Source organism: Rhinolophus sinicus, linkage group LG15 (genome assembly GCF_036562045.2).
Source record: "Rhinolophus sinicus isolate RSC01 linkage group LG15, ASM3656204v1, whole genome shotgun sequence".
Taxonomy (NCBI): domain Eukaryota; kingdom Metazoa; phylum Chordata; class Mammalia; order Chiroptera; family Rhinolophidae; genus Rhinolophus; species Rhinolophus sinicus.
Window position 1 is genome coordinate 23,539,442 of NC_133764.1, and position 23,170 is coordinate 23,562,611.

The following is a 23,170-nucleotide window of genomic DNA, read 5'->3' on the forward strand; positions in this document are numbered from 1 at the left end:
ATACATCTAGATGTGGTTTAAACTTAAGTGGCAAAAGTGTAGTAGAGCATGAAAATTGTAGAGGATGACAAAATTTTAAGAAACCAAACATTCTTCAACCAGAAAGAAAAAAACAATAGAAGCCTGGTTTCTTTATTTTCTAATTCCTGGAACTAGGAAAAACTTTGTCTGGTGAAAAAGCCAGGCTTATAATATTAATAACTACTTCTCTCAGACGATCAGCTATGTTAGAACAAGGAAATTTTGATCTCTTTGATTCAAATTCATCTCCCTAGGTGAGCGCATCTATGCCCATGTTTTCAGCCAACATGTCTCTTGACGCCACAGCCTTTGCCTAAGGGCCAGACCCATACTGAAAAATGGGGGCCATCATAGGTCCATGAGGCAGCAAGTTAAACTCACTGTCCAAAACGAAGGGCAACACTGTTCCTTCCCTATGTTCCCCTCCACCCATGTTTAAGAACACTACCATTCACACAGTTACCCAGGCTGGAAACCTCAGTTAATTCGAACTCCTTAGGTCCCTTATTTAGGGCAGAGCCGACTGGTATTAATTCTTTCTTACATCTCTCGTAGGTTCTTTCTTTTCAATTCTCTCTGTTCTGTTTTAAATTGCTTAGTTTTTTTAAAAGCTTCTTAATTGGCTTCCTTGTTTCCACTCTTCCTAGCTTTAATGCATCTCTCATACCAAAATAAATTGTTTTAAACAAATCTGATTATCTCACTCTCAGCTTTAAAACCTTCCTCACTGTCTACACATAAAGTTGAAACTCCTTAAGGCCTTCAGTGACTTACTCTCTTACCTACCTACTACCGCCAGCCTTATTTCCCAAGACATATTAGTTTGATAAACTCATCTTTCTGCCCCAATAGCAGGTAACTGTGTTTCTTGAAATTAATATGTTAAAATAGAGATTCTAAGTCCATTTGGTAAACAGAGGCGATAATGTTAACAATTGAAATAATTGTTTCACTAATGCTTCAAAAGTACATGCAGAAATATACAAAAATTAACTCAAAATGGGTTAAAGACCTAAACATTAAGACACGAAACTGTAAAACTCCTGGAAGAAAACGTAGAGGAAAAATTTCTTTGAAAGAGGTGATAATTTCTTAGATATGACCTCAAAAGCACAGGGAACAGAAGCAAAAATAGACAAACCAGATATTAAACTTAAAAACTTCTGTGTAGCAAAGGAAACAACACAGTGAAAGACAACCAAAGGAATATTTGCAAACCATATAATGGATAAAGGATTAATATCCAGAATACATAAAGAACTCCTACAACTCAGTAACAACAACAAAAATCCAATTGAAAAATGGGCAAAGAACGTGAGTGAGTAGACGTCTCTCCAAAGTCTAACAAAAAGCTAACAAGCATATGAACAAAGATACTCAATACCACTCATCATCAGGCAACTGCAAATCAAAACCATGCAATGTCACCTCATACCCATTAGTATGGACACTGTCAAAAAAATTAGCATATAAAAAGTGTTGGCAAGGATGCAGAGAAATAAAAACCCTTGTGCACTGTTGGTATTATAAAACGGTGCTGCCAGTATGGCAAACAGTATGGCATTTCCTCAAAAAATTAAAAATAGAACTAATATATGGATCGAGCAATCCCACTTCTGGTTGTATACCCAAAAGAACTGAAGACAGGCTCTCAAAGAGGTATTTGCACACTCATGTTCATTGCAGCATTTTTCACAATAGTCAAGATGTGGAAGCAACTTAAATGTCCATTGACAAGTGAATGTGGTACATACATATAATGGAATATTAATCAGTCTTAAGAAACAAGGAAATTCTGTCACATACTACATGGATAAACTTTAGGGACATTACATTAAGGGAAATACACCAATCACAAAAAGGTAAATACTGCACAATTCCACCTATGTGAGCTATCTACAGTAACGGAACTCATAAAAATAGAAAATAGAATGGTAGTTGCCAGAGAATGGGGGCCAAGGGTAAAAGGGGAGTTGTTATTCAATAGGTGGAGTTTTAGTCAGGCAAGATGAAAAAATTCCAGCAATCTGTTTCATAACAATTTACATATAGTTAACACTACTGTAATGTACATTTAAAAACTGTTGAGGATAAATTTATATTATGTGGAGGGTTTTTTTTAACAATTTTTTAAAAAAGTCTTTCCCTTGGGGGGAGAAATGGACATGGACACAGAAATAACAACTACTTCCACATTTTCAAGTTATAAATAGTTAAGTTTATATTTTCTGGTAAATAAATGGTTAAATGTCATACAGTACCAATAATAAAACTCAAAATATTTTCCCCATATTTTACTGCTTTAAATCCTCAGACTAGTTTAACTGTAGATAATCATAAGTAACGTAAATATAAGTAAACAGCAATGTTTAAATATATGAAAGCTGTTAAGAATGAAAGTGATTTTTCCTGTTTTCAAAAGTAACCTTGTACATAAATTTAAAAAACATTTTTTAAGGCAGAGGTTTCACAGTTTCCCAAGACCTCATTACTAACACAGTCATGAAATACCATAATACTTAACTGGCTAGTGTTGGCAAGTTTTTATTATAAAGTGCTCAGAAAACTCCACTAACTAAAGTGAGAAGTGCCAAAAAGGTACATTTAGACATTTAGAAATCATTTTCAATGGACTATACCTCAAAAACTCAAACTGTACCTAAAACAAGAATAACAAGGAGTTATAAATCTGGCATGTAAACATTCACTAATGTGTTTATACTATGTGCCGATACTGTTCTAAGTAAGCCATACTATGTATCATCAATCCCCACAACAAATTAATCCTATAGTAAGTCCTATAAAATCAGTACTATCATTTTGTCTTAAAAAAACGTTGAGGCACAGAAAAGTAACATATACAAAGTTATAATCAGTAGAATCTAGATTTAATGCAATCTCTCTTACTCTTAATTGTACTTCTCCCCACCCTTAAGATATTTATAAAGTAGATTCCACCTTCTTATAAATAATATAAAATATTGCCCCCAAAACACAGAAAATATCTACAACCATTACGGAAAACTCCAAAACATCAGCTCTGGGAACTAGTAATTTATCACTCAAAAATGCTCTTTTGGATGGACCAATTCTGTGGACTGTAAGGATCAATTCATACTGAAAGAAGAAGGAATCCATAATGGACCTATACCTTTATATATGTATCACATCTATATAATCCCCCTCTAAAACTCCAAATAATTGATATAATCTCGAGTATCATCAACCAAAAAAGCAAATTAACGAAGTTTGTAACTGAAAAAAGAAAAACACCTAATAAACTTAGTATGCAGATTAAGTCGTTAATTCATTGCAATATAAATACCAATCTTAATGCCAGTTTTTATCATTCACATGTTTTCTAGAAGTGTCCCCAAAGTAATTGTATATATTTGTCCCAAGGTCAAACACATAACCACAAACCCAACATGTGACAAATTTATATTGAAACAATACAACTCCCCCCAAGAACGCCATCTCTAGATGGTTCCCTTACCAGTTTCCTTTCCTACTGCACTCTCCCTCCCTACGAATTTCCAAATGTTAATGACAATTAGAAAATTCCTTTGTAAAGTAGTATTCTAAAAAGAAAAATCTGAAGTTACTTTTATAGCACATGAAGCACACCAATTCCAACACTATTTTTAGGTCTTGACAAATAATTACAGAAGAAATAATTCAAAATATAACTAAATGAAAGCTACTAATTTAACTTTAATTTTGAAAATGACATCATAAAATGCTTCTATCACAAAAACAAGGAGTACTAGAGTTTCCAAAGTGATTAAGTACACTTTACTTGATTCCATCATTCTGTGTTTCTGGAAAGGCTGCCCTGGAACCAACAGGTAAAGATTACAAAAAGAGGAGATGCTGGCTCAACACAAGAAGGCGAATACTGAGTCGTCCCACAAGGGAACTGCCTGCCCTAACAATAAGCTCCACCCAGTGCCAGGTATTAATGGAAAGGCCGGAGTACTATTATACAAAGGTCAGTCTGGATGACAGATGGCTATAGCACCTTTCAACTACACCATGATGAGCTTTACACTTACCTGTGTTTTCGCAGATAGGTTTCTAGTGTTTCTAAAAGACAACTAGAGTCAATTAAAACTACTTCATCCCTGCATTCTTGGGACATTAGTTCCCACACGTCCATCCAACAACCTCTGCAGAAGGAAACAAATATTAGTGAGAAGGAGAAATACAGAAGGGTAAAAACATTGAAAAAAGCAAAGGAAAAGGATTGCTTGATTTTACCTTGCTGTTCCCTGGAAAGGTCCATAATGGAAAATGATCCTACACTTGCTGTCCTTCCTGTGGTCTTCACTACTTCTCTTATCTGTACTTAACTTCTCTGAACTGACACTGCTACTGCTCCCTTCACTGTAGTACAGTATAGCACAAAGCTTAGTGACACTGAGATAATCTGAAGAAATAATTTCTATAGTCTCTATTAAGATCATGAACTCTTTAATACATTAAGATATTAGTAGGATAAGTTTGCAAATTTATATATAATTACACATGCGTTTTAACCATATTAAAATGTTATTTAAACATGTGCTCATATCTTTATATAAAAACTTCTGCTCAACTATTAAGTTTACCTGATATAATTTAACAACATTTAGATTTATCAAGATAGCAATTAGTTAATGTACTAAGCATTTTATGAGCAAATCTACGTAGAATGTTTTCAAGTCAAAAGGGCTGAGTAAAATTATATTTCCACCTATAAACATGGATCAATATTCTACAAATTGAAAATTATTAACATGTTTTGATCTCCTCAATGTGATTTTATAGCTAGTCCATGACAACAAAACTCTTATCTACCTTCCCATTTACAAGTAGTTGGGAAAGCCACAGATTAACCTAATTATAAGTAAATTTTTATATTTACTAAAATAAAAACAGCAACTAAGATGAACATTTTACACAGCGTAAGTTACTAAGTAATAAGTACTATACAAATAATTTTTTAAAAACTTCCCAGTCTTTCCCTCCCCTCCCCCCCACCGAGTTCAATGTGGTGCTGGTCATGCCTTTTCCTCTGTTGCAGATGTGCATTCCAAGAGCAATGTGTCTACATTCCATTCAGTGATAGTCTTCTTGATCTTTCATGATTCTGAGCAACTGGCTCCTGCCTGTTCTCCTGTAGGTCACAGTACAATCCTAGAGACTCATTACCTTAGTTGCTAGAGGTGGAGAAACCTCTGAATCTTGACTTACTCTATATAGCTAAATAGGTGTTTCTCACCCCCCTGCCCACCGTATAAGGTCATGTGTACAATTCAGCTCCCTACTCCCCCACAGAAGTGCTCACACCATGGTTAAGTGCTCCTTATTTTTGAAACAAAACCTCAACTCCTGCTCTGCCTTCCATGTTACATCCTTCCATTCTCAGCTCCCATGTTTCCTCTTGTTCTAAATATGCTTCACACCTGAAACTAATTTAAAAAAATATGCTTGAGTGATCCATAACCTCCTAAAGCTGAATAACTCTCAATCTCCTAAAGCTGAACTCTCAAATTCAAGTTCTCATAGTTAAGGAAAAGTTCATGAAATCAGATCTGGGGAATGATCATTCTATCATCAGGATATGAAAGTGTTATTCTAAAAACAGCTTTTATAAAAAATTCTACAGCTCAAATCAAAATTTTATCCATAATCTCTCTAGACCGAATGTCTTTATATCACATTCAAGATGAAGCTTTCTGAAAAAGAAGTCTTACCACTTGTTTTACTTTCTCATACTTTGCACTCACAGCTTAATCCATTACAGCCTTACACTGCATTCACTTTTCTACCCACACTGATCTGGATTCAGCTTGCACTCAACCACGCCAGCTAAAGATCACCAATGATCTCAGTGTTGTTAAAGCCAATGGACACTTTTAGGTCCTTGATGACTCAGCAGCACTCAACACAGATAAACAGACCCTCCTGAAACACTCTTTTCCTTGGCTTCCTTCTAACTCTCTGGCTGCTCTTTCTCAGGTTTTTTTTACCGCCTTCTTTTCTACCATTACAATGAATTCCTCATCATTCTTCTCTCCTACTCTACTCTTTCTCTTGGTGATCTTCTCATTCTCTCAGGTAATCGTCAATCATCAGCTACAGGCCTATAACTCTGGCCTAGACCTTTCTTTTCGATCTCAAACTTATTCCCAGACAAAACCCTGGCTTTATTTGCATGGATATGAGAATACTCTCAGGAAGGCTGAACTGGATTAATGTAATTGATTAGGCTGAAACCTAATCAATTATATTATACTTTCCCTGGAGAAAGTTTAAACAGAAAAATGAGGGAACAGTGAAAATATATAAAATGGAGAATCACAGTAGCATACAATGGCAGTGACCATCCGAAGTGGAGGAAAGGAGTCTTGGCTAAGCAGACTGTATTTCCTGGCCTGCTCTTCACATGGCATGTGGAGATTACTGAAACTACCTTCGGAGACATTCCTTAAGATTAACTAACTCCATTCATACTGTTCCACAACTCAGCAAACCACCTGCTAAAACACCTGCCATCCCATGTGGTGGAGCTGCAGTTGAAGGGGAAAGTGTGAAGTCTGTGGAGGTTTGTTTTTTGTTTTTAAGTTGAAAGATAGGGAAACATAGCTGCATGTCAATTTAACAAAAGTAGGTAACTGATGACCCAAAGTCATTGAGAGCATGAAGTAAGAGAGAATCCAGAGCAAAAGTGGAAAGACTGGTCTTTGAAGGAAAGTGGCAAGGAGCACAGGTGTATAAGATGTTGGGAGTATCTGTTGCTTTTTAGTTCCTCAAAGAAGAATATGCACAACAAAAAAACCAGAAGGCAGGCTTATTATTATATCACACTACCATGGCTTTCGCCAATAGGTTGTTCGGGAAAGGCTGTTGTCTAATGAGAAAATCAGCCTGAAATCTGTATTCAAAGTCAGGAATTCTCTAGATTTGCACATCAGGTATGTGAAAAATTATCCTTAGATAAGCACTTTAGGTTGTGCAGAGCTTTATTGGTTCAGAGTACTCTCACATTCAGATATGTAATGTGTGGGTCTCGTTTGGCTCCTGATTTTAACAAATAATGTAAAAAGACACTTTTTGAGACAGTTGGGGAAATCTGAATAGGAACTGGGTATTAAGATTATTATAGTTAATTTTGTTAGGTGTTAAAATGGCACTGTCATTATGAAAGAAAATGTCTACATACTTAGAGATATGTGTGGAAACATGTAGGAGTAAAACAACATGCCTGAATCTTGCTATAAAATATTACAGCAAAGAAAAAGGTGGATAAACTAAAGAAATATGGCAAATCTTGATAACTACTACTGAATCTGCATGAAGGCATTTGGGTGAAGGGGGATCCTTGCATAGTCTTTCTATTTTTCTATGTGTTTGCCAGTTTTCATAATAAAGTTAAAAAATATTTTTGTTCCTGACTATAGAAAACATAAGAACAACCTTGTTAATAGATTATTAACATACAACCACTTGATCATCAGGACTTTATCAGGGAGGAACATGTCTATACAACAATGGTGTCAACACTATTAATGAGATATTCAAAACTAACTTTTAAAATTAATTCAGAAATATAGTTTTACATCATCCCTTTCACTCCAAAACAAAAGTTACTTCTTAGAAACCCCTTTCAAGTTCATGGCTTCTCCTTACCACCCACAACCCCAAGCAATTTTGTAGAGGGCAACTGTGACATAGTGCTGGGAGATGGGGGCCAAAGCAGCCTTGGGCATTGTAGAAACGGAACCAAGAAAACTGCACATTAGTTACATAAACACTGCGATAACTGGTTCAAGCCTTTTTCTAATCTTTGATAAATTATTAGGGAGACCTAGAGAAAGAAAGACAAGAAAAATAATTTATATATTACCGTGTTTCCCCAAAACTAAGACCTAGCCAGACCACGAGCTCTAATGCGTCTTTTGGAGCAAAAATTAATATAAGACCCAGTCTTATTTTACTATAAGACCAAGTCGAATAGAACATGATATGATGTATGAGATAATATAATATATCACGCATAATAAATATAGTAAATGTAATGTAATGTAATATAATACAATATAATACCAGGTCTTATATTAATTTTTGCTCTGAAAGACGCATTAGAGCTGATGGGCCGGCTAGGTCTTATTTTCGGGGAAACATGGTATGACTGTTATATACACCAAAGAATGATATAACTAGTTTGAAAAACTTAATATTGGCTATATAAATTTCCATGAAGATCTCCACCTCTTTCCTCTGAAACATATTTTATATAAGGGGGGAAAAAAAAAAACTTTAAAAAAAAATTAAACCTATATTGTGAGCCTGTATGTATCAGAAAGGCCTATAGAGATAGGATCATATTTATTTTGACCTTTGTTATAATGTAATCAATTAATGAAATAAAAGCAGCAGTGGTTTTTTTTTTACTAAATATTATCAACATTTACAATCTTAACAATGACAAAGCATCCTGATATTCAATTCTACTTACCCCAAAGGTTTTGGTTTATGCGTATCTAAGGAGTGCAACTGACATCTCTTGTTCTTTTTACTTTTTGGAATAGCATCTATCATGTCATTTAGTTTGGACCTAATTAAAAATAAACCATTAAAGGTTTGATTAATATTCATTTTTCTTTAAAATTTTCAAAATATCTGTTTACTGTCTTTTACTGAGAAGCATATTTAAAGTATTACAGACACATCACTTACTTTGAAAATTTCTCCTCAAATTCTAACCCAAAAGAGTCTACACTTGGTACACTTGTCTTTCCATTTCATTCTGAGTCTGTTAAAACATTGAGAAAGACCTGCTCTATTCAAAGTACCCTTTCCCCTATACTGCATGTCTCATTCATCCCTGTTCCTGCACTTTATCTAGCAGTGTGCCTGGCACCCAAATATTTTATGACTGATTGCTACCAGACTCTCAGCCACCTTCTCTTGTCCAAACATTACCTAAATACACACTATCCTTGATGAAGTGCCATCAACAGAAATTTTATGCAAATATAGAAATAAATACAGCTCATATCCACACCCTATATCCAACTAATCAGCAAAGCCTATAAACTCTTAACTTTTAAATATATCCAGAACGAAATCACTTCTCATCACCTCCACCATTACCACCCTTGTCCAAATTGCCTCTCTAGCTGAGACAACTGCAACAGCAGGCTTCCCAAATGGTCGCCTTGCTTCCACCCTTTGCCTTTACATTCTAAGGCTTCACTTAGCAGCTGAGGTGATCTTTTGACTAGAAAATCATTGTTATTTCTCTGTTCAAAACCCCTCCAAAGCTTTTCTCAGGCAGAGTAAAAATCTGAAGTCTCTACCACTCTAAATAGGAAAGCCCACGGTTTGGTATTTGGACCTAGACTCACTCTGTGGTGATCATATCTCACCTCATGGGTTTAAACTGTGTGTGTGGGTGTTTGTGTGTGCATGTACTATATATTTTTATATAAAATACATATATGTGTATAAATACTATATATATGCTAATGACACAAATTTACATCTCTAGGCCAGACCTCTCTGAACTCTATTTGGATGTCCAGTTGGAATCTAAAACTTAATACATCCACAGGTGAGCTCTGCAAAATTGCTCCTCCCAGTCTTACCCATCTCAATAAATGGAAACTATTTGTCCTATTCTTTAGACCCCAAATCTGAGAATCGTCCTTGATACCCTACTCTACCTCCAATCAATCCAACAATCCTGTTGGCTCATTCTTCAAAATATATCCAGGATCTAACTATTTCTCCCCTGTGGCCTCCATACTGTTATCTCTTGCATGGATTACTAAACAGCCTCTTGATTCTCTGCCCTTCCACTATCCATTTAGTCTCAACACAGAGGTCTAAATAAGCCAAACTTCACGTCAGACCATGTCACTTCTCTGCTCAAAACCCTCCCAAATCTTCCCATTTCATAATGTAAAAAAAGAACCAAAAAAAAAACACAGACCTCGGGATGGCACTGAAAATAAGACCTAGCCGGACAATCAGCTCTAATGCGTCTTTTGGAGCAAAAATTAATATAAGACCCGGTCTTATTTCACTATAAGACAGGGTATAAGTATAATGTAATATAACATAATACAATATAACATAATATAATACCAGGTCTAATACCAGGTCTTATATTAATTTTTGCTCCAAAAGACGCATTAGGGATGATTGTCTGGCTAGGTCTTATTTTCGGGGAAACAGGGTATACAATTGGGCCTTTTATTACTCCTCTGACCTCATTTATCATTACTGTTCCTTTCATTCATCTGGCTCGAGCCACAATGACTTCCTTGCTGTACTTCAAACATGCCAGGAAAACTCCAACCTTTGAACCTTATACTTGCTGCTCTCTGTGCTTTTCTCCAGATAATCTACTTAATTCACTCACTTACTTCATTCAAGTCTATAATCACTGTCATTTTATCAGAGGCCTTCCCTGACCATCCTCCATATTAATTCTACCCACTCGTTCTCTATCTTCCTTACTAGTTTTTCTTTGTAAATTATCATACCTAACAAATTATATACGTATTTGCTTACTGTCTGCCCCTCTCCACATAAAAACAGATATTTTATAGCTACTGGCACAGAGAAGTTACTCAATAAAATTGTTGAATTTGGGCTCAAGCTTTGCCCCAACCAAATTTAGGGAAAAAAGCTACCACTGAACCAAGTTTAAAAATTTAACAACGTCATTTTATCCTAATTGATTATACTTACCCATGTACATAAAATAATGTATAAAGCTTCTTTGCATCAGTCATGCAGCTTCGAGTTACAGATAGGACGCCCTTCGGCCCAACTGTCAGGGGTTCAAGGGCAGGATTTCCAGACTCTACAAGTTGGGAAAAGAGGCGCTCCACACTGCGACGACAACCAACACATGGTACAAGCTGAGACAGTGCACTCAAGACTTCACGTGATGTCACCACCATGGCAATACTTAGATCTTGCTGCTTAAGCATACTATGTCGCTGAGAGAAAGAGGGAAAGAAAAATGAAGAAGAGTCCTTGAGAAATACATCAAATTACTCTTTCACTACTACATCTGGTTGCTATCGTTGTGCATTAAGTGCAATCTAGGCAGGGTTTGCCATCTCTCTCTGCAACTGAGTCAGAAAGGCAAGATGGTCGACCTCGTCCATGCTGCCCTGACTTTGCTCCACAAACCCCCTGGTCTAGAATCTAGGGTATAGAAAACTCTGCTTAGGATGTCAGGGGTAAGCAGTATGTGGCCCAGCATAGAAAAAAGAATCCCTGCATCCAGAAATTTAGCACTTGTTCAGTGAGTATTAAGCTTAGTACTCTCGCTTAAAATTAAAAATAAAAGGAAAGAAAGAAAAGAAAAAAGAATAGACACAACGCAGCTTTACCACGTCTTCTTCTCAACTTTCAACAACACACTATGTTTAGCTACAGGAGTCAAGTTAGGATGGTGATCATGTAGAGCAGCAATTCTCCACGTGTAGTATGGACAGGTGTGATATGGATCAGTGGGAGAGAACAAGGCCAATGTCACCTACATAGGAGCCTGCAGTGAGTAACTAATAGGCTGGTGCATATGAATGTTCTTATCTGTTGGTTATGACAAGGTAGAAAAATGACTTGAGAACCACAGCAGTAGGGAAATGGGCAAAAAAACTCTAGTAACTAACTTCTACCTGGATGGAGTTATAGTTACACTACAAGTTAACACTTCCAGTTTTACTAAAAAGATGGGAAAGTAAAATAACTCCTAAGAAGGATTTTTCTCACATTTACCATTAACCGTTCATTCAAAACTTCTCCAAAAGTAGAAACAGAATATTGAAGTAAAGTAACAATTTATCTTCCATTATCTTGATTATAGACAGTGTACTTATAAAGTACCATATTGCTTAAGAATTAAATAAAAATCAGAAAGTTCACAATACAGGATTACTTTTTATTTTTACTTGAATAAAACAATTACCACAGGAAAAAACCAACGAGTTCTCAATGAAAAGTTGTATACCTTACCTTTTTAAAACAAGAAAGATGACCTGGTAAAAATTAAAGCCTTACAGACACGTAAAATGGTAACACACCACCACCAAATCTCTTTCACATGACAGGTACATAAATATATTCACTGTAGCAATAGTAAAAGAAAGCAATTTCAGTGCAGTCTTAAGACCTAGAGAGCCCTAGGTAAAACAAAATTAATTCTTAATGGCTAAAATTTTAAATGACTGTTTAAAACACACAGACAGACAGACACACACACACACACACACACATTTAAAATATTGAATTTTAAAACTATTACCTGAATGAACTGCTTTAGTTGTGTGCCATTATTTTGATGCCCATCGAGATTCAACACATTGTCAGGAAATTCCATGACCATCTTAATATGCAAAAGAATAAAAATCAATTATTTTATCTTCTTCAAATACATGATACAGGCTATTTTATAAACTCCTAGGACAGAAATATACCCCCCAAACCAGATCTCCACCACCTGTCATCCTGACCCCTGCCAAAAAAAGTTTTAAAAGAATCCAAGTTATATAGGTTTCTAAAGCCAGAAACAGTGTAGTCATTAGGAGCAAGAACACTGAAGTCAGGCAGAGACGAGTTCAAATCCCAGCTCTGCCACTTACAATCTATGTCATAACTCTGGGTGAGTTACTTAACCTGTCTGATTTTCAGCTTCCTCATTTGTAAAATGAGATTATGTACTAATTTTTATTATCGTTCACAGAGTGGATTGTGAGAATTAAAGTATATTTAAAAGTGTTTCTTGCATGGGGCAATAATAGCATTTAATAAGTGAAATAACATATTTTATGTTAAATACCCTGACATATTTAGTTATTCTCCTTAACTATGGAATATAGTAAATCTTATAATGTAAATGACCACAAATACACACATATCATGTACATATAAAAAGTACTCAGAACGGTATCTGGCACATAGTAAATGTTTGCTCTAATTATGAACATAAAAGATACACTGAGATATTCAATTATCGAAATTCACTACAAGAGTAAGAATATGAAAAAGTTTAAGGATGTTTCAGGATGTCGGATAATGGGGAATTAGTAATCAGCACATTTCACTGTTCTGTGACACAACTGATATTAAAAACTACCATAGTTATGTACCACTAGGAAAAAGCCATTGTAACTAGAATGTTACCAAATGCAAGAACCAACACAATTTCAGACACATTAAGAATATGAAAATAAAGTCTGCCTTCAAAACAATGAAATGAAGTAACACATTTATATCTTAACATTGTCAAAGGTAGCAAACATACTGTACTAGAACAAACTTCTATTTCCAGATGAACATGACAAGGGCCACAAACTCCTACACACCCAAAGAGTGAAGTCAGGATAAAGATACCCAATTGAGGCAAAAACAAACACTAAAAAAACCTCACCCAGTTGAATGTGATCTTAAAAAGATTCCTCCTTCACCAACCAGAACCACAAAGACCTGCTTCTTTAATGAAGGTGACCATTCTTTTCCCTCCACATTAGAAATGAGAGCCTTAAAAGATGCTTGTTCTAACAATAAACTAAGGACTGAACAACTAAGGCAAGTGTAAGCAATTAAGACATTTTCTTGATTTGATAAGACGAAAACACTGGCTATGTGAGGCAGAGAAACGAGGCAGATGCTAAGGATGGACAGTGATGCACACACAGACCCAACAATCCAGAGGACTCAGTGTATTTCACAGAACCAAAACTGCATGTACAGTATGATTCAAATGTTTGTATGTGTATATTTTCTTTCAGAAAAGGAAAATACATATTAGAAGTTGTTATCTCTGGGCAGCGAAAAGATAGATGACTTTTTTCTTTATGTGTTCCTTTCTTTCCCAAATTTATTACAATGCATACATACTACTCATTATCAGGGGGAAAAGTTAGTGTCCTTTGCTTCCAATTCTATATACATTATACCATGTTCAGAGACATGCTTTCATCTCAGTAATTTTTACTGTTCTGGAAGTTTCTTCTTCCATACTTATAGGCTATATGTCCAAATCTCACAGTTTCAAGAATAAATTGTCCAATTTTCAGATTTGTCAATTTCTCTCTAGTTTTCCCTCTCCTAGTCTTCTTATTAATATCTCCAAAGAGTGGTGGTAGTAACAACAAAGATATTTAATGTAGCTTCATGTCTACGAGGCATTGTTCTAAGCAGTTTCATATATTAACTCTACCAATAGTACGAAGTAAAACTAGCTACTAGCCCACTTTAATAATTTAGCTCTAAATAAACTGGTGAGAATGACTGAAATAAGTGGGCAAAATATCTAATGATCCATATTGCCCATAAAATGTAGCATATTTAACAGAATCTACTGAAAATTTTTTAAAAACATTTAATAATCTTGGTATTATAAATACTGGCTAATGAAAACTGATGAATAAAAATAGTTAATAGTACAATTAACTCACATTATGTTTTCTGGAATCACCACGTGGTTTAAAACACACACAAAAAATTTAACTGTCAAGTCATAAAAAAGGTGTAAGATAAACTTTCAAAGCCATGTAACTCAGTAGAACATTGCAAGTCACTCCAAATCTACCATTTAAGCAACTAACACCTATATTTGTATTTTCACTTGCTATACACCACTTCACCACATTAGCAATTGCCACCATTAAAAAAAAAATTAAGACAATTACCCATACTATTTTAAGATCAAAGCTGTTAAGGTCTCTCTTATCTGGTTCACAAGTGAAATCCTAAATTCTGACTCTGTATAAGTGAATTACTATTTGAACAACTATGTTTTATTGTTTTAATAATTACAGCAGATTACTGTATTGAGACCTGCTAGCTGACCTTTAAAATATATATATAATTTAGTGAATAATACATTGCAGATCACTTCAGTTTCACCTAACTAGTATAAACGTCAAGATCAGATCCATTACTGTGTCTTTCCTGGACTTCACTGGCTTGGATAATACTAAATTTTCTCTCGTACTTTTCTCTCTGTGAAACATTCTGGTTAGAAACTGCATTCACACTAAATTCCTCTGTCCTTGCCTTTTCTGGCCAACCACTATAAGCTTAACAATGAGAGATGACAATAAGGAAAAGGGGAAAAAGAAGACAAAGAGGGTACTAGCGCTATTTTTTCTCCATTCTTTAAAACCACTTCCTTGACTTAATCTTCAGATTCTAGGTTACCAAAGGAAAACAGTCATGTAAAGTATTTCAGGTGTGGTTTCACAGAGGAATCATTAGTGTTTGGCTTCATGAGGAGGTTGCCTATCCCTACCTAGCCAAAAATAGAACGAGTCATTGTCCTGCAATTATTGCTTCATAAAGTTTATTGAATCCATTACCCACTTTCACTCTTAAGTATCTGTCCTGGTTTCTCCTGACCACAATCTGTTTTTTAGAGCCTTCTCATAAGCTGTAACCAACAATATTAAGTTTGCATTTATTAAAACAAATTACAAAATAACAAATACAATAACTTTTTGTTCTTTACTTCTTCATTCTCACAGCTATTTGTAACATCTATTACCTTTGGTAAAATTATTTGAGAGTTCAAAGGAAACATTAAAAACTAAACTTTTAACAAATGCTAAACACCTAATCCCGAAGTGGACATGCTACCATTTATTACCTTTTTCAAAGTCTCAGTTAAAAACCATTATCAGAGTTTCTAGTCCATTTACATTGGTTTGAATTAAAAGGGTAAACTGTGTTCCAGAAATACTGTAGCAATTTGACAGTATGTATCAAGAACTTTATAAAAGGTTCTTATCCTTCGATCCAGTAATTCTATTTCCAAAGCCTAAGGGGAAAACAAATTGTAACGCAAAGATTTATGCATTATTTATATTCTTATAGCATTGTATTTAGAGCAAAAACTAGAACCTCCTCTATATGCAACAAAGAATGATTAAATTATGGAATGTTGCACAACAAAGTATTACATGACCATTAAAGCTGTTTAAAAATGACAAGAGAAAATGTTCTCAATATTACATTTAGTGAAAATAAGCAAGATATGAAATGTAGAGAATACATTTCAATTCTGCATCTAAGTGTGTGTCTGTAGGTGGAATTATACCAAATGCTGCTAGTATATCCTTGGTTATCTCTGTGAAGCAAGAGTAAGAATAATTCTTTGTTTTGTGGTTATCTTTCAAGATTATTCTATAAGGATTATATAGTTTCACTCTATTCCTTTTTTTAAAAAGAACTGTTCACTTATAAATTGTAATTCTTCAAAGATGTCTCTAAAATAAAATCTGTTTTCTGTCCATCTGCTATTTTACAATTCTAATAACACCCAAAAGCATTATGGCCACACAGCATGCCACTTTCCTAAACCTTCTACCACCTTACTTATTTGGCATGTTCTTAAATACACCTATATCGATCGGCATTATACTCAAGTATTCAAACCCATGAAACTACCACATGAGTTTCTTAAATGTGGATACAACATACCACATAAAAGAAGAGTCTACATACAAGCTTCTTAATTTCATTTTACAAATACAATTTAAAATCTCCAGTTTAAGGCTAGAGGTTTCAGCTTCTATTACTAAAATAATAAACATTTGTAATTGATTGTAAACTTTTTAACTAGACTTAACATCTAGGTGCTACCAAGATTCTAAGACTACTGGAAATAAAGATAACACAATGTTTCCTTCACGCATTACCTATGGGCCCTAGAATAAATACCAAACCAAATAGTAACTTCCACGATACACTACTATTAATGGACCACTGAAGAACACAAACCTCTGCTCTTCCATCCCTCTTCCCCAACAGGTATTTGCTCTGCATTCTTCAAGTAGTATTTGGTAGAATGGCTCTGAAAGAAACTTGTTTCCCTAAGTCTAATGCACTCTTGACAAGAATTTTCACTAAGCAGCATTCAATGACTATGCAAAAGTTCCAAGTAAAGCAATAAATGGCCTCACTCATTCCCTAGTGATGAAACCCGTGCAAAGAAAAACTGCACCTTTTCCTAAATAAAATGCTCTTTTGAGAGAGATTAATTAAGTAAACCTAAATTTTATTTGCCTTGGTCACAAGTCCACAATGCAATTAAAGCAAAACTCAACCACCAGGTTCAGTCCAATCCCAACTTCTCTGGATAAATAAATACAATAATAACTCACAGTGCAAAATTACATCTTTTTCTATGGAAAATTCTGGAAATTACTATCATTGTACAGAGAATAGAACACACCAAAAGTTGGCTATTTTAAAGTGCTATATAACAGATGTAAAGCTGTTATTTGGGTACAAGGAGAGAAATCAGTGTCTATTAAAATTTTATAGATACTCAAATTTATGTTGATTTCCCCTATGCTTTGATACTATCCACTCAATAGTTATCTTATGTCCAAACCCAAAGGATTTTTTTTTTAACTTCAAAGGCATTCTGGGACAATAACAAAGTATGTGCTCCAGAAAAGTGTTGGAAACGGAAATATAGATAAATGAACTCATATTAGGAGTTTTCAAATTGAGAAATCCATCATTTAATCTGATCAGTGTTAGGTTTTTTTAACTACTTGAAATAAAGTCCATTATACTTTTTAAAAAGTGCAAAAGTCATAACCAAGGGATCCAAGTATTTTCTAATGCATCAAAATAATTCTATTTCCCTTAGGTCAGGCCAAATCATTCTACCTTTTTCCATGAAAAACAAAAAATGCTCTTGGGTAATTATAAATGCTGTCACTTAAAAAGTTCTAGCAAATTAAGTCCTTCAATAGCTCTTCTAATCCTTTTAAAAGTACTGCAGCTCAATCAACTCTTAATTGAGACTGGCAAACAGAAAGGCATAGAGTGGCATCTCTACAATGACTTGCACTTTATATAAAATTTGAAAAAACTTCAGTAGATATTTGGGGGGGAAAATCAGGAACAAAACAGATCAACTGTCCATGAAAAGCAAAAAGTCAAAGGTGATAAGATGAAGAGACTTAGTTACACTTTATCAAAATATACAAATATATAATCTAGACTTTTAGCATCATCAAAATGCAGTATTTCAAAAGATAGTCATAAAAGGTTCATTTCTTAAGAAATAGTTGCAAGAAACTGCACTCATTTCCTGTTCAGAATTCAATTCAAATTTCTGCCATTTCCTTTCAAAGGAAATACTACAGCAACACAGGGCAGAGGGTCTGTGATGCTTTACTACCAAATCTAAAAAGGAAAACTACCCAGAACTGGGTTTTGACACCCAAGATGAGCAATCAGCTTTTTCTAATGCTCTTACACGTTCAATAATTTTGCTTCCTTAAAAAAAAGGGAGTGGGGGTGGGGAGAGCTACCTGTAAACTGAAGAATGCCAAGAAAGCCCTTTTTGAAGAGTCATGGCCTAGCAGTACCATCATTTCGAAGAGTTCTAATGTACTACACAATACGAGACTATTTACAACGAAATCAAATCATTTTAGTGGAATTTTTACTGTGCAAGAGCGTGTCACTCTGCCCTCAGTATTTATTATGTAGTGAGAGCTGTAGTATTAAGACAGACAATATACAGGTAGCAGTGTAGCTGCGACATTTCAGATCATTAAGGCTCCTCGAGGGTAGGTGGTTTCTGTAAGGGGTAGGCCTTAAACGCCCGAGATCCTTCAACCCCTCTCCTAGGGTTTTCGCGTGCTTTGGCAAAAGCAGGGCCTCCTAAAGCGAAAGGGTAAAGGAAGAGGGTTCGAAAAGGAAGGCAAGCCCGGACAGAGGGTCTCCAAGTGGGTACGGAGCGCTGGGCTAGGGGCCCGCCGAGGTTACCGAACAAGCCCCTGCAAAGGCGAGTTTGTGGGGCCTGCCGGAGAAAAGGCCTCGCCTAGGAGTTGCAACACACTCTTTCTCCAGTGCGCAGCGCTCGGCCTGGGGGAGGGGGAGGAGGGAAACAGCTGCCAGGGGAGCGGCGAGCCCAGCCCGGCCCGGCCCGCTCACCGTGAGGGTGTCGTCTATGTAGAGGGGAATCTGCCTCCTCTCGAAGGGGAACTCCTCTTCCCCGTCCCTGCACACTGCCACCAGTCGCGCCATCGTCCCCGACGCTGCCGTTGCCACCGTCACCACCTCCTCCCAGCTGCCGCCGCTGCTGCTGCTCCTGCTGCTGCTGCCGCCTCCTCCCAGCTCCTGCCTGCAACAACCAAACGTCGCGAGCTTAAGCACCAGCCGCCGAGCAGCACATTCGCCACGGGGGGGAGGGAGAGGAGCTGAGGGGACCGGAGAGTCGGGCTGCGTTTCCCATCACCCGATTCCACACGCGCTCAGCCAATCAGCGCGGAACGGTGCGGGGACCCGCCCCCTCGCGCCGCTCGTCCACCCCAGCCCCCACCCCTGCCAGCCTCCTGTCAGGGTCCAAAGGAGAGGCGGAAGGGACTCGCCAGCCCTGGGGCTTCCCCAGCCTGTGACCGGAGTCCCAGCTCCCGGACCTCACCCCAGGCCTCAACTTAACAGCCCACTGCCCGCTTCCCGCCGCCGGGGAGCCCTCAGCCCATAGCTGACCCCTTTCTCCCCCTTTATGGCCGCGCCCCGCCCAGTCAGTCCCCCCGGGCAGCAGTTGCCCAGCGCGACCCCGCCCCTGGGAGGGGTCGACCCCGCCTCCGCTCTGCGGAGTCTGAGGGGGAAGAGACTCAGACTCTTTTCTCACCCTTCTAGGAGGTGGTCTCTCGGCTCTGACCTTCACCGTTTTCGTGGTCGCCTCCCTGACCCCCACCTCTGCTCCCCGTTACCGGCTGACAAAGCCCGCGTCAGGGCCGGCCTGGGCGGGAGCGCAGCTCCTAATGCCGTTTCCTCTCCGGCTTAGTCAGCCGCTCGCGCCACCGGGAGTGGGGGAGGGAGGGCGGGGGACGTGGGGAGGGTGGGGCAGGGAGGAGCTGAGAGCGCGGGGCGGGGCCTCGCTTCCTCTCGCGAGACTGCAGACGGCGCCTCCAGAGTTGCTTTCGAAACCCTAGCGGCGGGGTGGGTTGCCCCCCCCACCAGGCAGTCTCGAACCGGTGACCCGCTCCCTCTCGGGAATCTAACTACTCAAATCCGAAGAGGGCTGCTGGGAGGAATGAGTAGGCCTAAACGTACGTTTCCCGCCGCGCGGGCCTTTAAATCGCTCTCCGAGGGCCGAGGGGCGATGGGAGCCGAGTGGAGCTGACTCAGGGCCCACCCGAGGGTCGAGACCCAGTGAGAATCTGGGTGAGGAGGAGCTGGAACTTTCGGAAGGAAAGGGGAGACGAGCATCTGCGGAATTTGTAAGAGATAAACAGGGGCCTTGGTTTCCAGGTACTTGACGCCGCTTTCCCTGACACCATTATTAACCAGGAGCCAGCCTCATTACCGCTTCCCAAACTGAGACTGCGTTGAGATCCCGCCCAGGAGGTCGACGATACTGAGTTGCTGAAAGTTTTTTGTTGTGGTTGTTACACTTAGAGGCAAATAGAAGACTATGTGGAGAGTGGCTTGCGTATGCGTCCCGGTCAGAGAAACTCCTTGGGCTGGGTTAATATTAACTTTGGGACTCAGACAGGACACCGAGTCCCTTGTGCAAAGTCCTGGTACTGGCCAAAGGCCCTTCCCTCTCACCTTCTGAGAAGCGGAGCTGCTGTAAAGACAGTTCATCTACACTCTGCGTGCCACCATGTACTCAGTTCCTACCTTGAAGGCTTTGAAGGCCTGTTTGTAAAGCCAAAATAGTTGTTGGGAAGCATTTTTGCCTAGGGAAAGTCTTGACGATTTTAAGGATAGATCCATTTGCTGCTCTTAGCAACTAATCCTGATGACAGATCTGTATTTCCTGATAGAATAGGCTAGAGCTGTGATACTGACCTTTAAAAAGTATTTTGGTCATCACATGAAGTCTTAGAGATTCCCATCAACAAAACTCTATAGTGCATCCTTAGCCATGTTGACTTATGACATTATGTGGTCACTATTAGGGTAGGTGACATAATAAACTGGAAGAACCATAGTTCAGTCCCAAAGGTGTAATTATCCATTAAGTGTGTCTTTTGGCCATGTTAGGAGAGAACAGTGTGATTCTTAGCTTAAATCCAGTAGACATCTAGGATGTGCGTGTAACTTCTGACAGGTTAGACTGCATAGCCAAAATTTGGACATTTTTAGAGAATTTTGTGTTTTATGTAAAAACACTCCTAAGGAAAAAAGAATATTGTGGCTTTTAAGATCCTGAGGTGCTCCTATAAAGACTATATCAATTAATGTACATACTTTATATCAAACTTTCCTTGGATTATGTTTAGTAAAGGACATTGAAAATGACAAGCTCAATATATAAGTGCTAATTTTGATAACTTATTACTGAGTACACACTAGGTACTAGCAAAGAAAAGCATTCATCCTGGAGATTTAAATCTAAGAAGTCAGATATAAAACATAGTAAAATGATAAAACCCAATATAAAAACATAATAAAATGAGGAAAGCATACAATCTCTCTCCATTTGAGATTACTTTACCTGATTTTGATTTGTCTTTTAGGTTCACTGAGGCACACTGTTTGGTATCTTTGGACAATGTTTCACATACTATAGGTAATCATTATACTTATAAAGGCTAAAAATGTGGATAATTTGCTAGATAAGTTGCTCTTTGGTACTACAAATATAAAATCAAAAGATCATATTGAGGGAAAATGCTTAGAAAATTATTTCATTGCAAAACAATTTCTAGAAGTTTTAACTATATCTTCTTAGTTGCAAAGAAGGCACTTGTTTATTTTCACTATTAGTCTATCTTCAGCTATTATTAATAGTGCAGCAAATGACGAAGTATCTGCCTTTAGAGAACTTAACCTCTAATTGACAAAATGATTACTACATAAAAAAAGCCGGTTGTTGCCTATTTTAAATTTTCAGTATTGGCATTGTAAAGGGCAAGGTCGAAGGATTTCAAAGGCCAGGAGAGAGAAAGCAATCAACCACGGAGGACACTTTGCTGGTACCTAACAAAGAACAGTTGGAGGTGTGATAAATTATCAGCAAAATGCCATTCTTCTTAGGTCCCCAATGTATGACAGCCAACTCCAAAAATGAAGCATAAATGATATGTGAGTATTCTCTAAGCCATTTAAAAAAATGAAGAGTACTGATTTATTCCTTATTTATCTTCATAAACTATACATAAACTCCTAGGGAGTAAAATGTTTTTGTATGCTTTATACAACATTGGACATTGATATTCAATAAAAATAAAACTGGTCGTCATCTTCTAAACTTCATTTTAAGTGTTTTTCCAGGACCCATCAGCTCCAAGTCAAGTAGTTGTTTCAATCTAGTTGTGGAGGGCGCAGCTCACAGTGGCCCATATGGGGATCGAACCGGCAACCTTGTTCTGAGCATCACGCGCTAACCAACTGAGCTAACCGCCGCCCCCAGGTTGTCATCTTCTAAACACAAAAGCTATTGACACATATGTGGTAGGTATCCCCAGTTTATAATTGTGTAAAATTAAAGTCATGGAAATGACTCACTTTCTGAAGGTCCTAGATTGGGTAAGTCTTAGATCAGATTATACTGTTTCCCCAAAAATAAGATCTAACTGGAAAATAAGCCCTCACATGATTTTTCAGGATGACATCCCCTAAACATTAAGTCCTAATGCGTCTTTTGGAGCAAAAATTAATAAAAGACCCGGTCTTATTTTTGGGGAAACACGGTATTCCTTTTTCCTTTTCTCTTCTATCCTCAAATATTGATAGTTGAAAAGGTGAGTTAATCAGAATTTTCACTATATTAACCACCTTGTTTTATGTGGTAATAAAATCAACAGCTGTTACTGTATTTAAATTACCACAGTTGTCCAAGTCAGTAAATTGGGCAGACAGTGGGAAGTTCTGTTTTATCTGTTGTTACCATAGACTCAAAGGGTCCACTTGCCTGTGCGCATCCAAGCCAAAAAAGACTGGAGCAGGCGTTTGCAGCAAAGAAAGTAAAGGTTTAAGAAGTTGGCGCCAAACCCAGAGACACAAGTGAGCTCATGCTTTCAACAACCTGGCTTCCTGATGGCCCCTAGCAGTTAGGTTACACTCATGTAAAGGAAAAATCATGAATCATGGTTACAATGGGAGTTGGGGTCACGGGCTCTACTGATTGGTCGGGGCTAAGGCAGGGAGCAATTGA

General features: G+C 37.6%; 1 protein-coding gene across 3 annotated transcripts in view; it reads right to left on the reverse strand.

Moving 5' to 3' along the window:
* GGNBP2 (gametogenetin binding protein 2) overlaps positions 1-19,889 on the reverse strand; it is a 28,280-nt gene extending 8,391 nt beyond the window's left edge. For 2 of the 3 annotated variants that reach the window (XM_019732507.2, XM_019732506.2), the window contains exons 1-6: positions 19,694-19,889; positions 18,991-19,180; positions 12,335-12,415; positions 10,768-11,021; positions 8,525-8,623; positions 4,077-4,190 (exon numbers count right to left, since the gene is read on the reverse strand). In XM_019732507.2, coding sequence (XP_019588066.1) covers positions 4,077-4,190; positions 8,525-8,623; positions 10,768-11,021; positions 12,335-12,415; positions 18,991-19,083 — 641 coding nt within the window. In that variant the 5' untranslated portion in view covers positions 19,084-19,180; positions 19,694-19,889. Of the gene's footprint in view, positions 1-4,076; positions 4,191-8,524; positions 8,624-10,767; positions 11,022-12,334; positions 12,416-18,990; positions 19,181-19,480; positions 19,573-19,693 lie in introns of those variants that run through there. The other variant, XM_074320935.1, reaches the window with a different exon arrangement.
* Between the last annotated feature and the right edge of the window lie 3,281 nt (positions 19,890-23,170).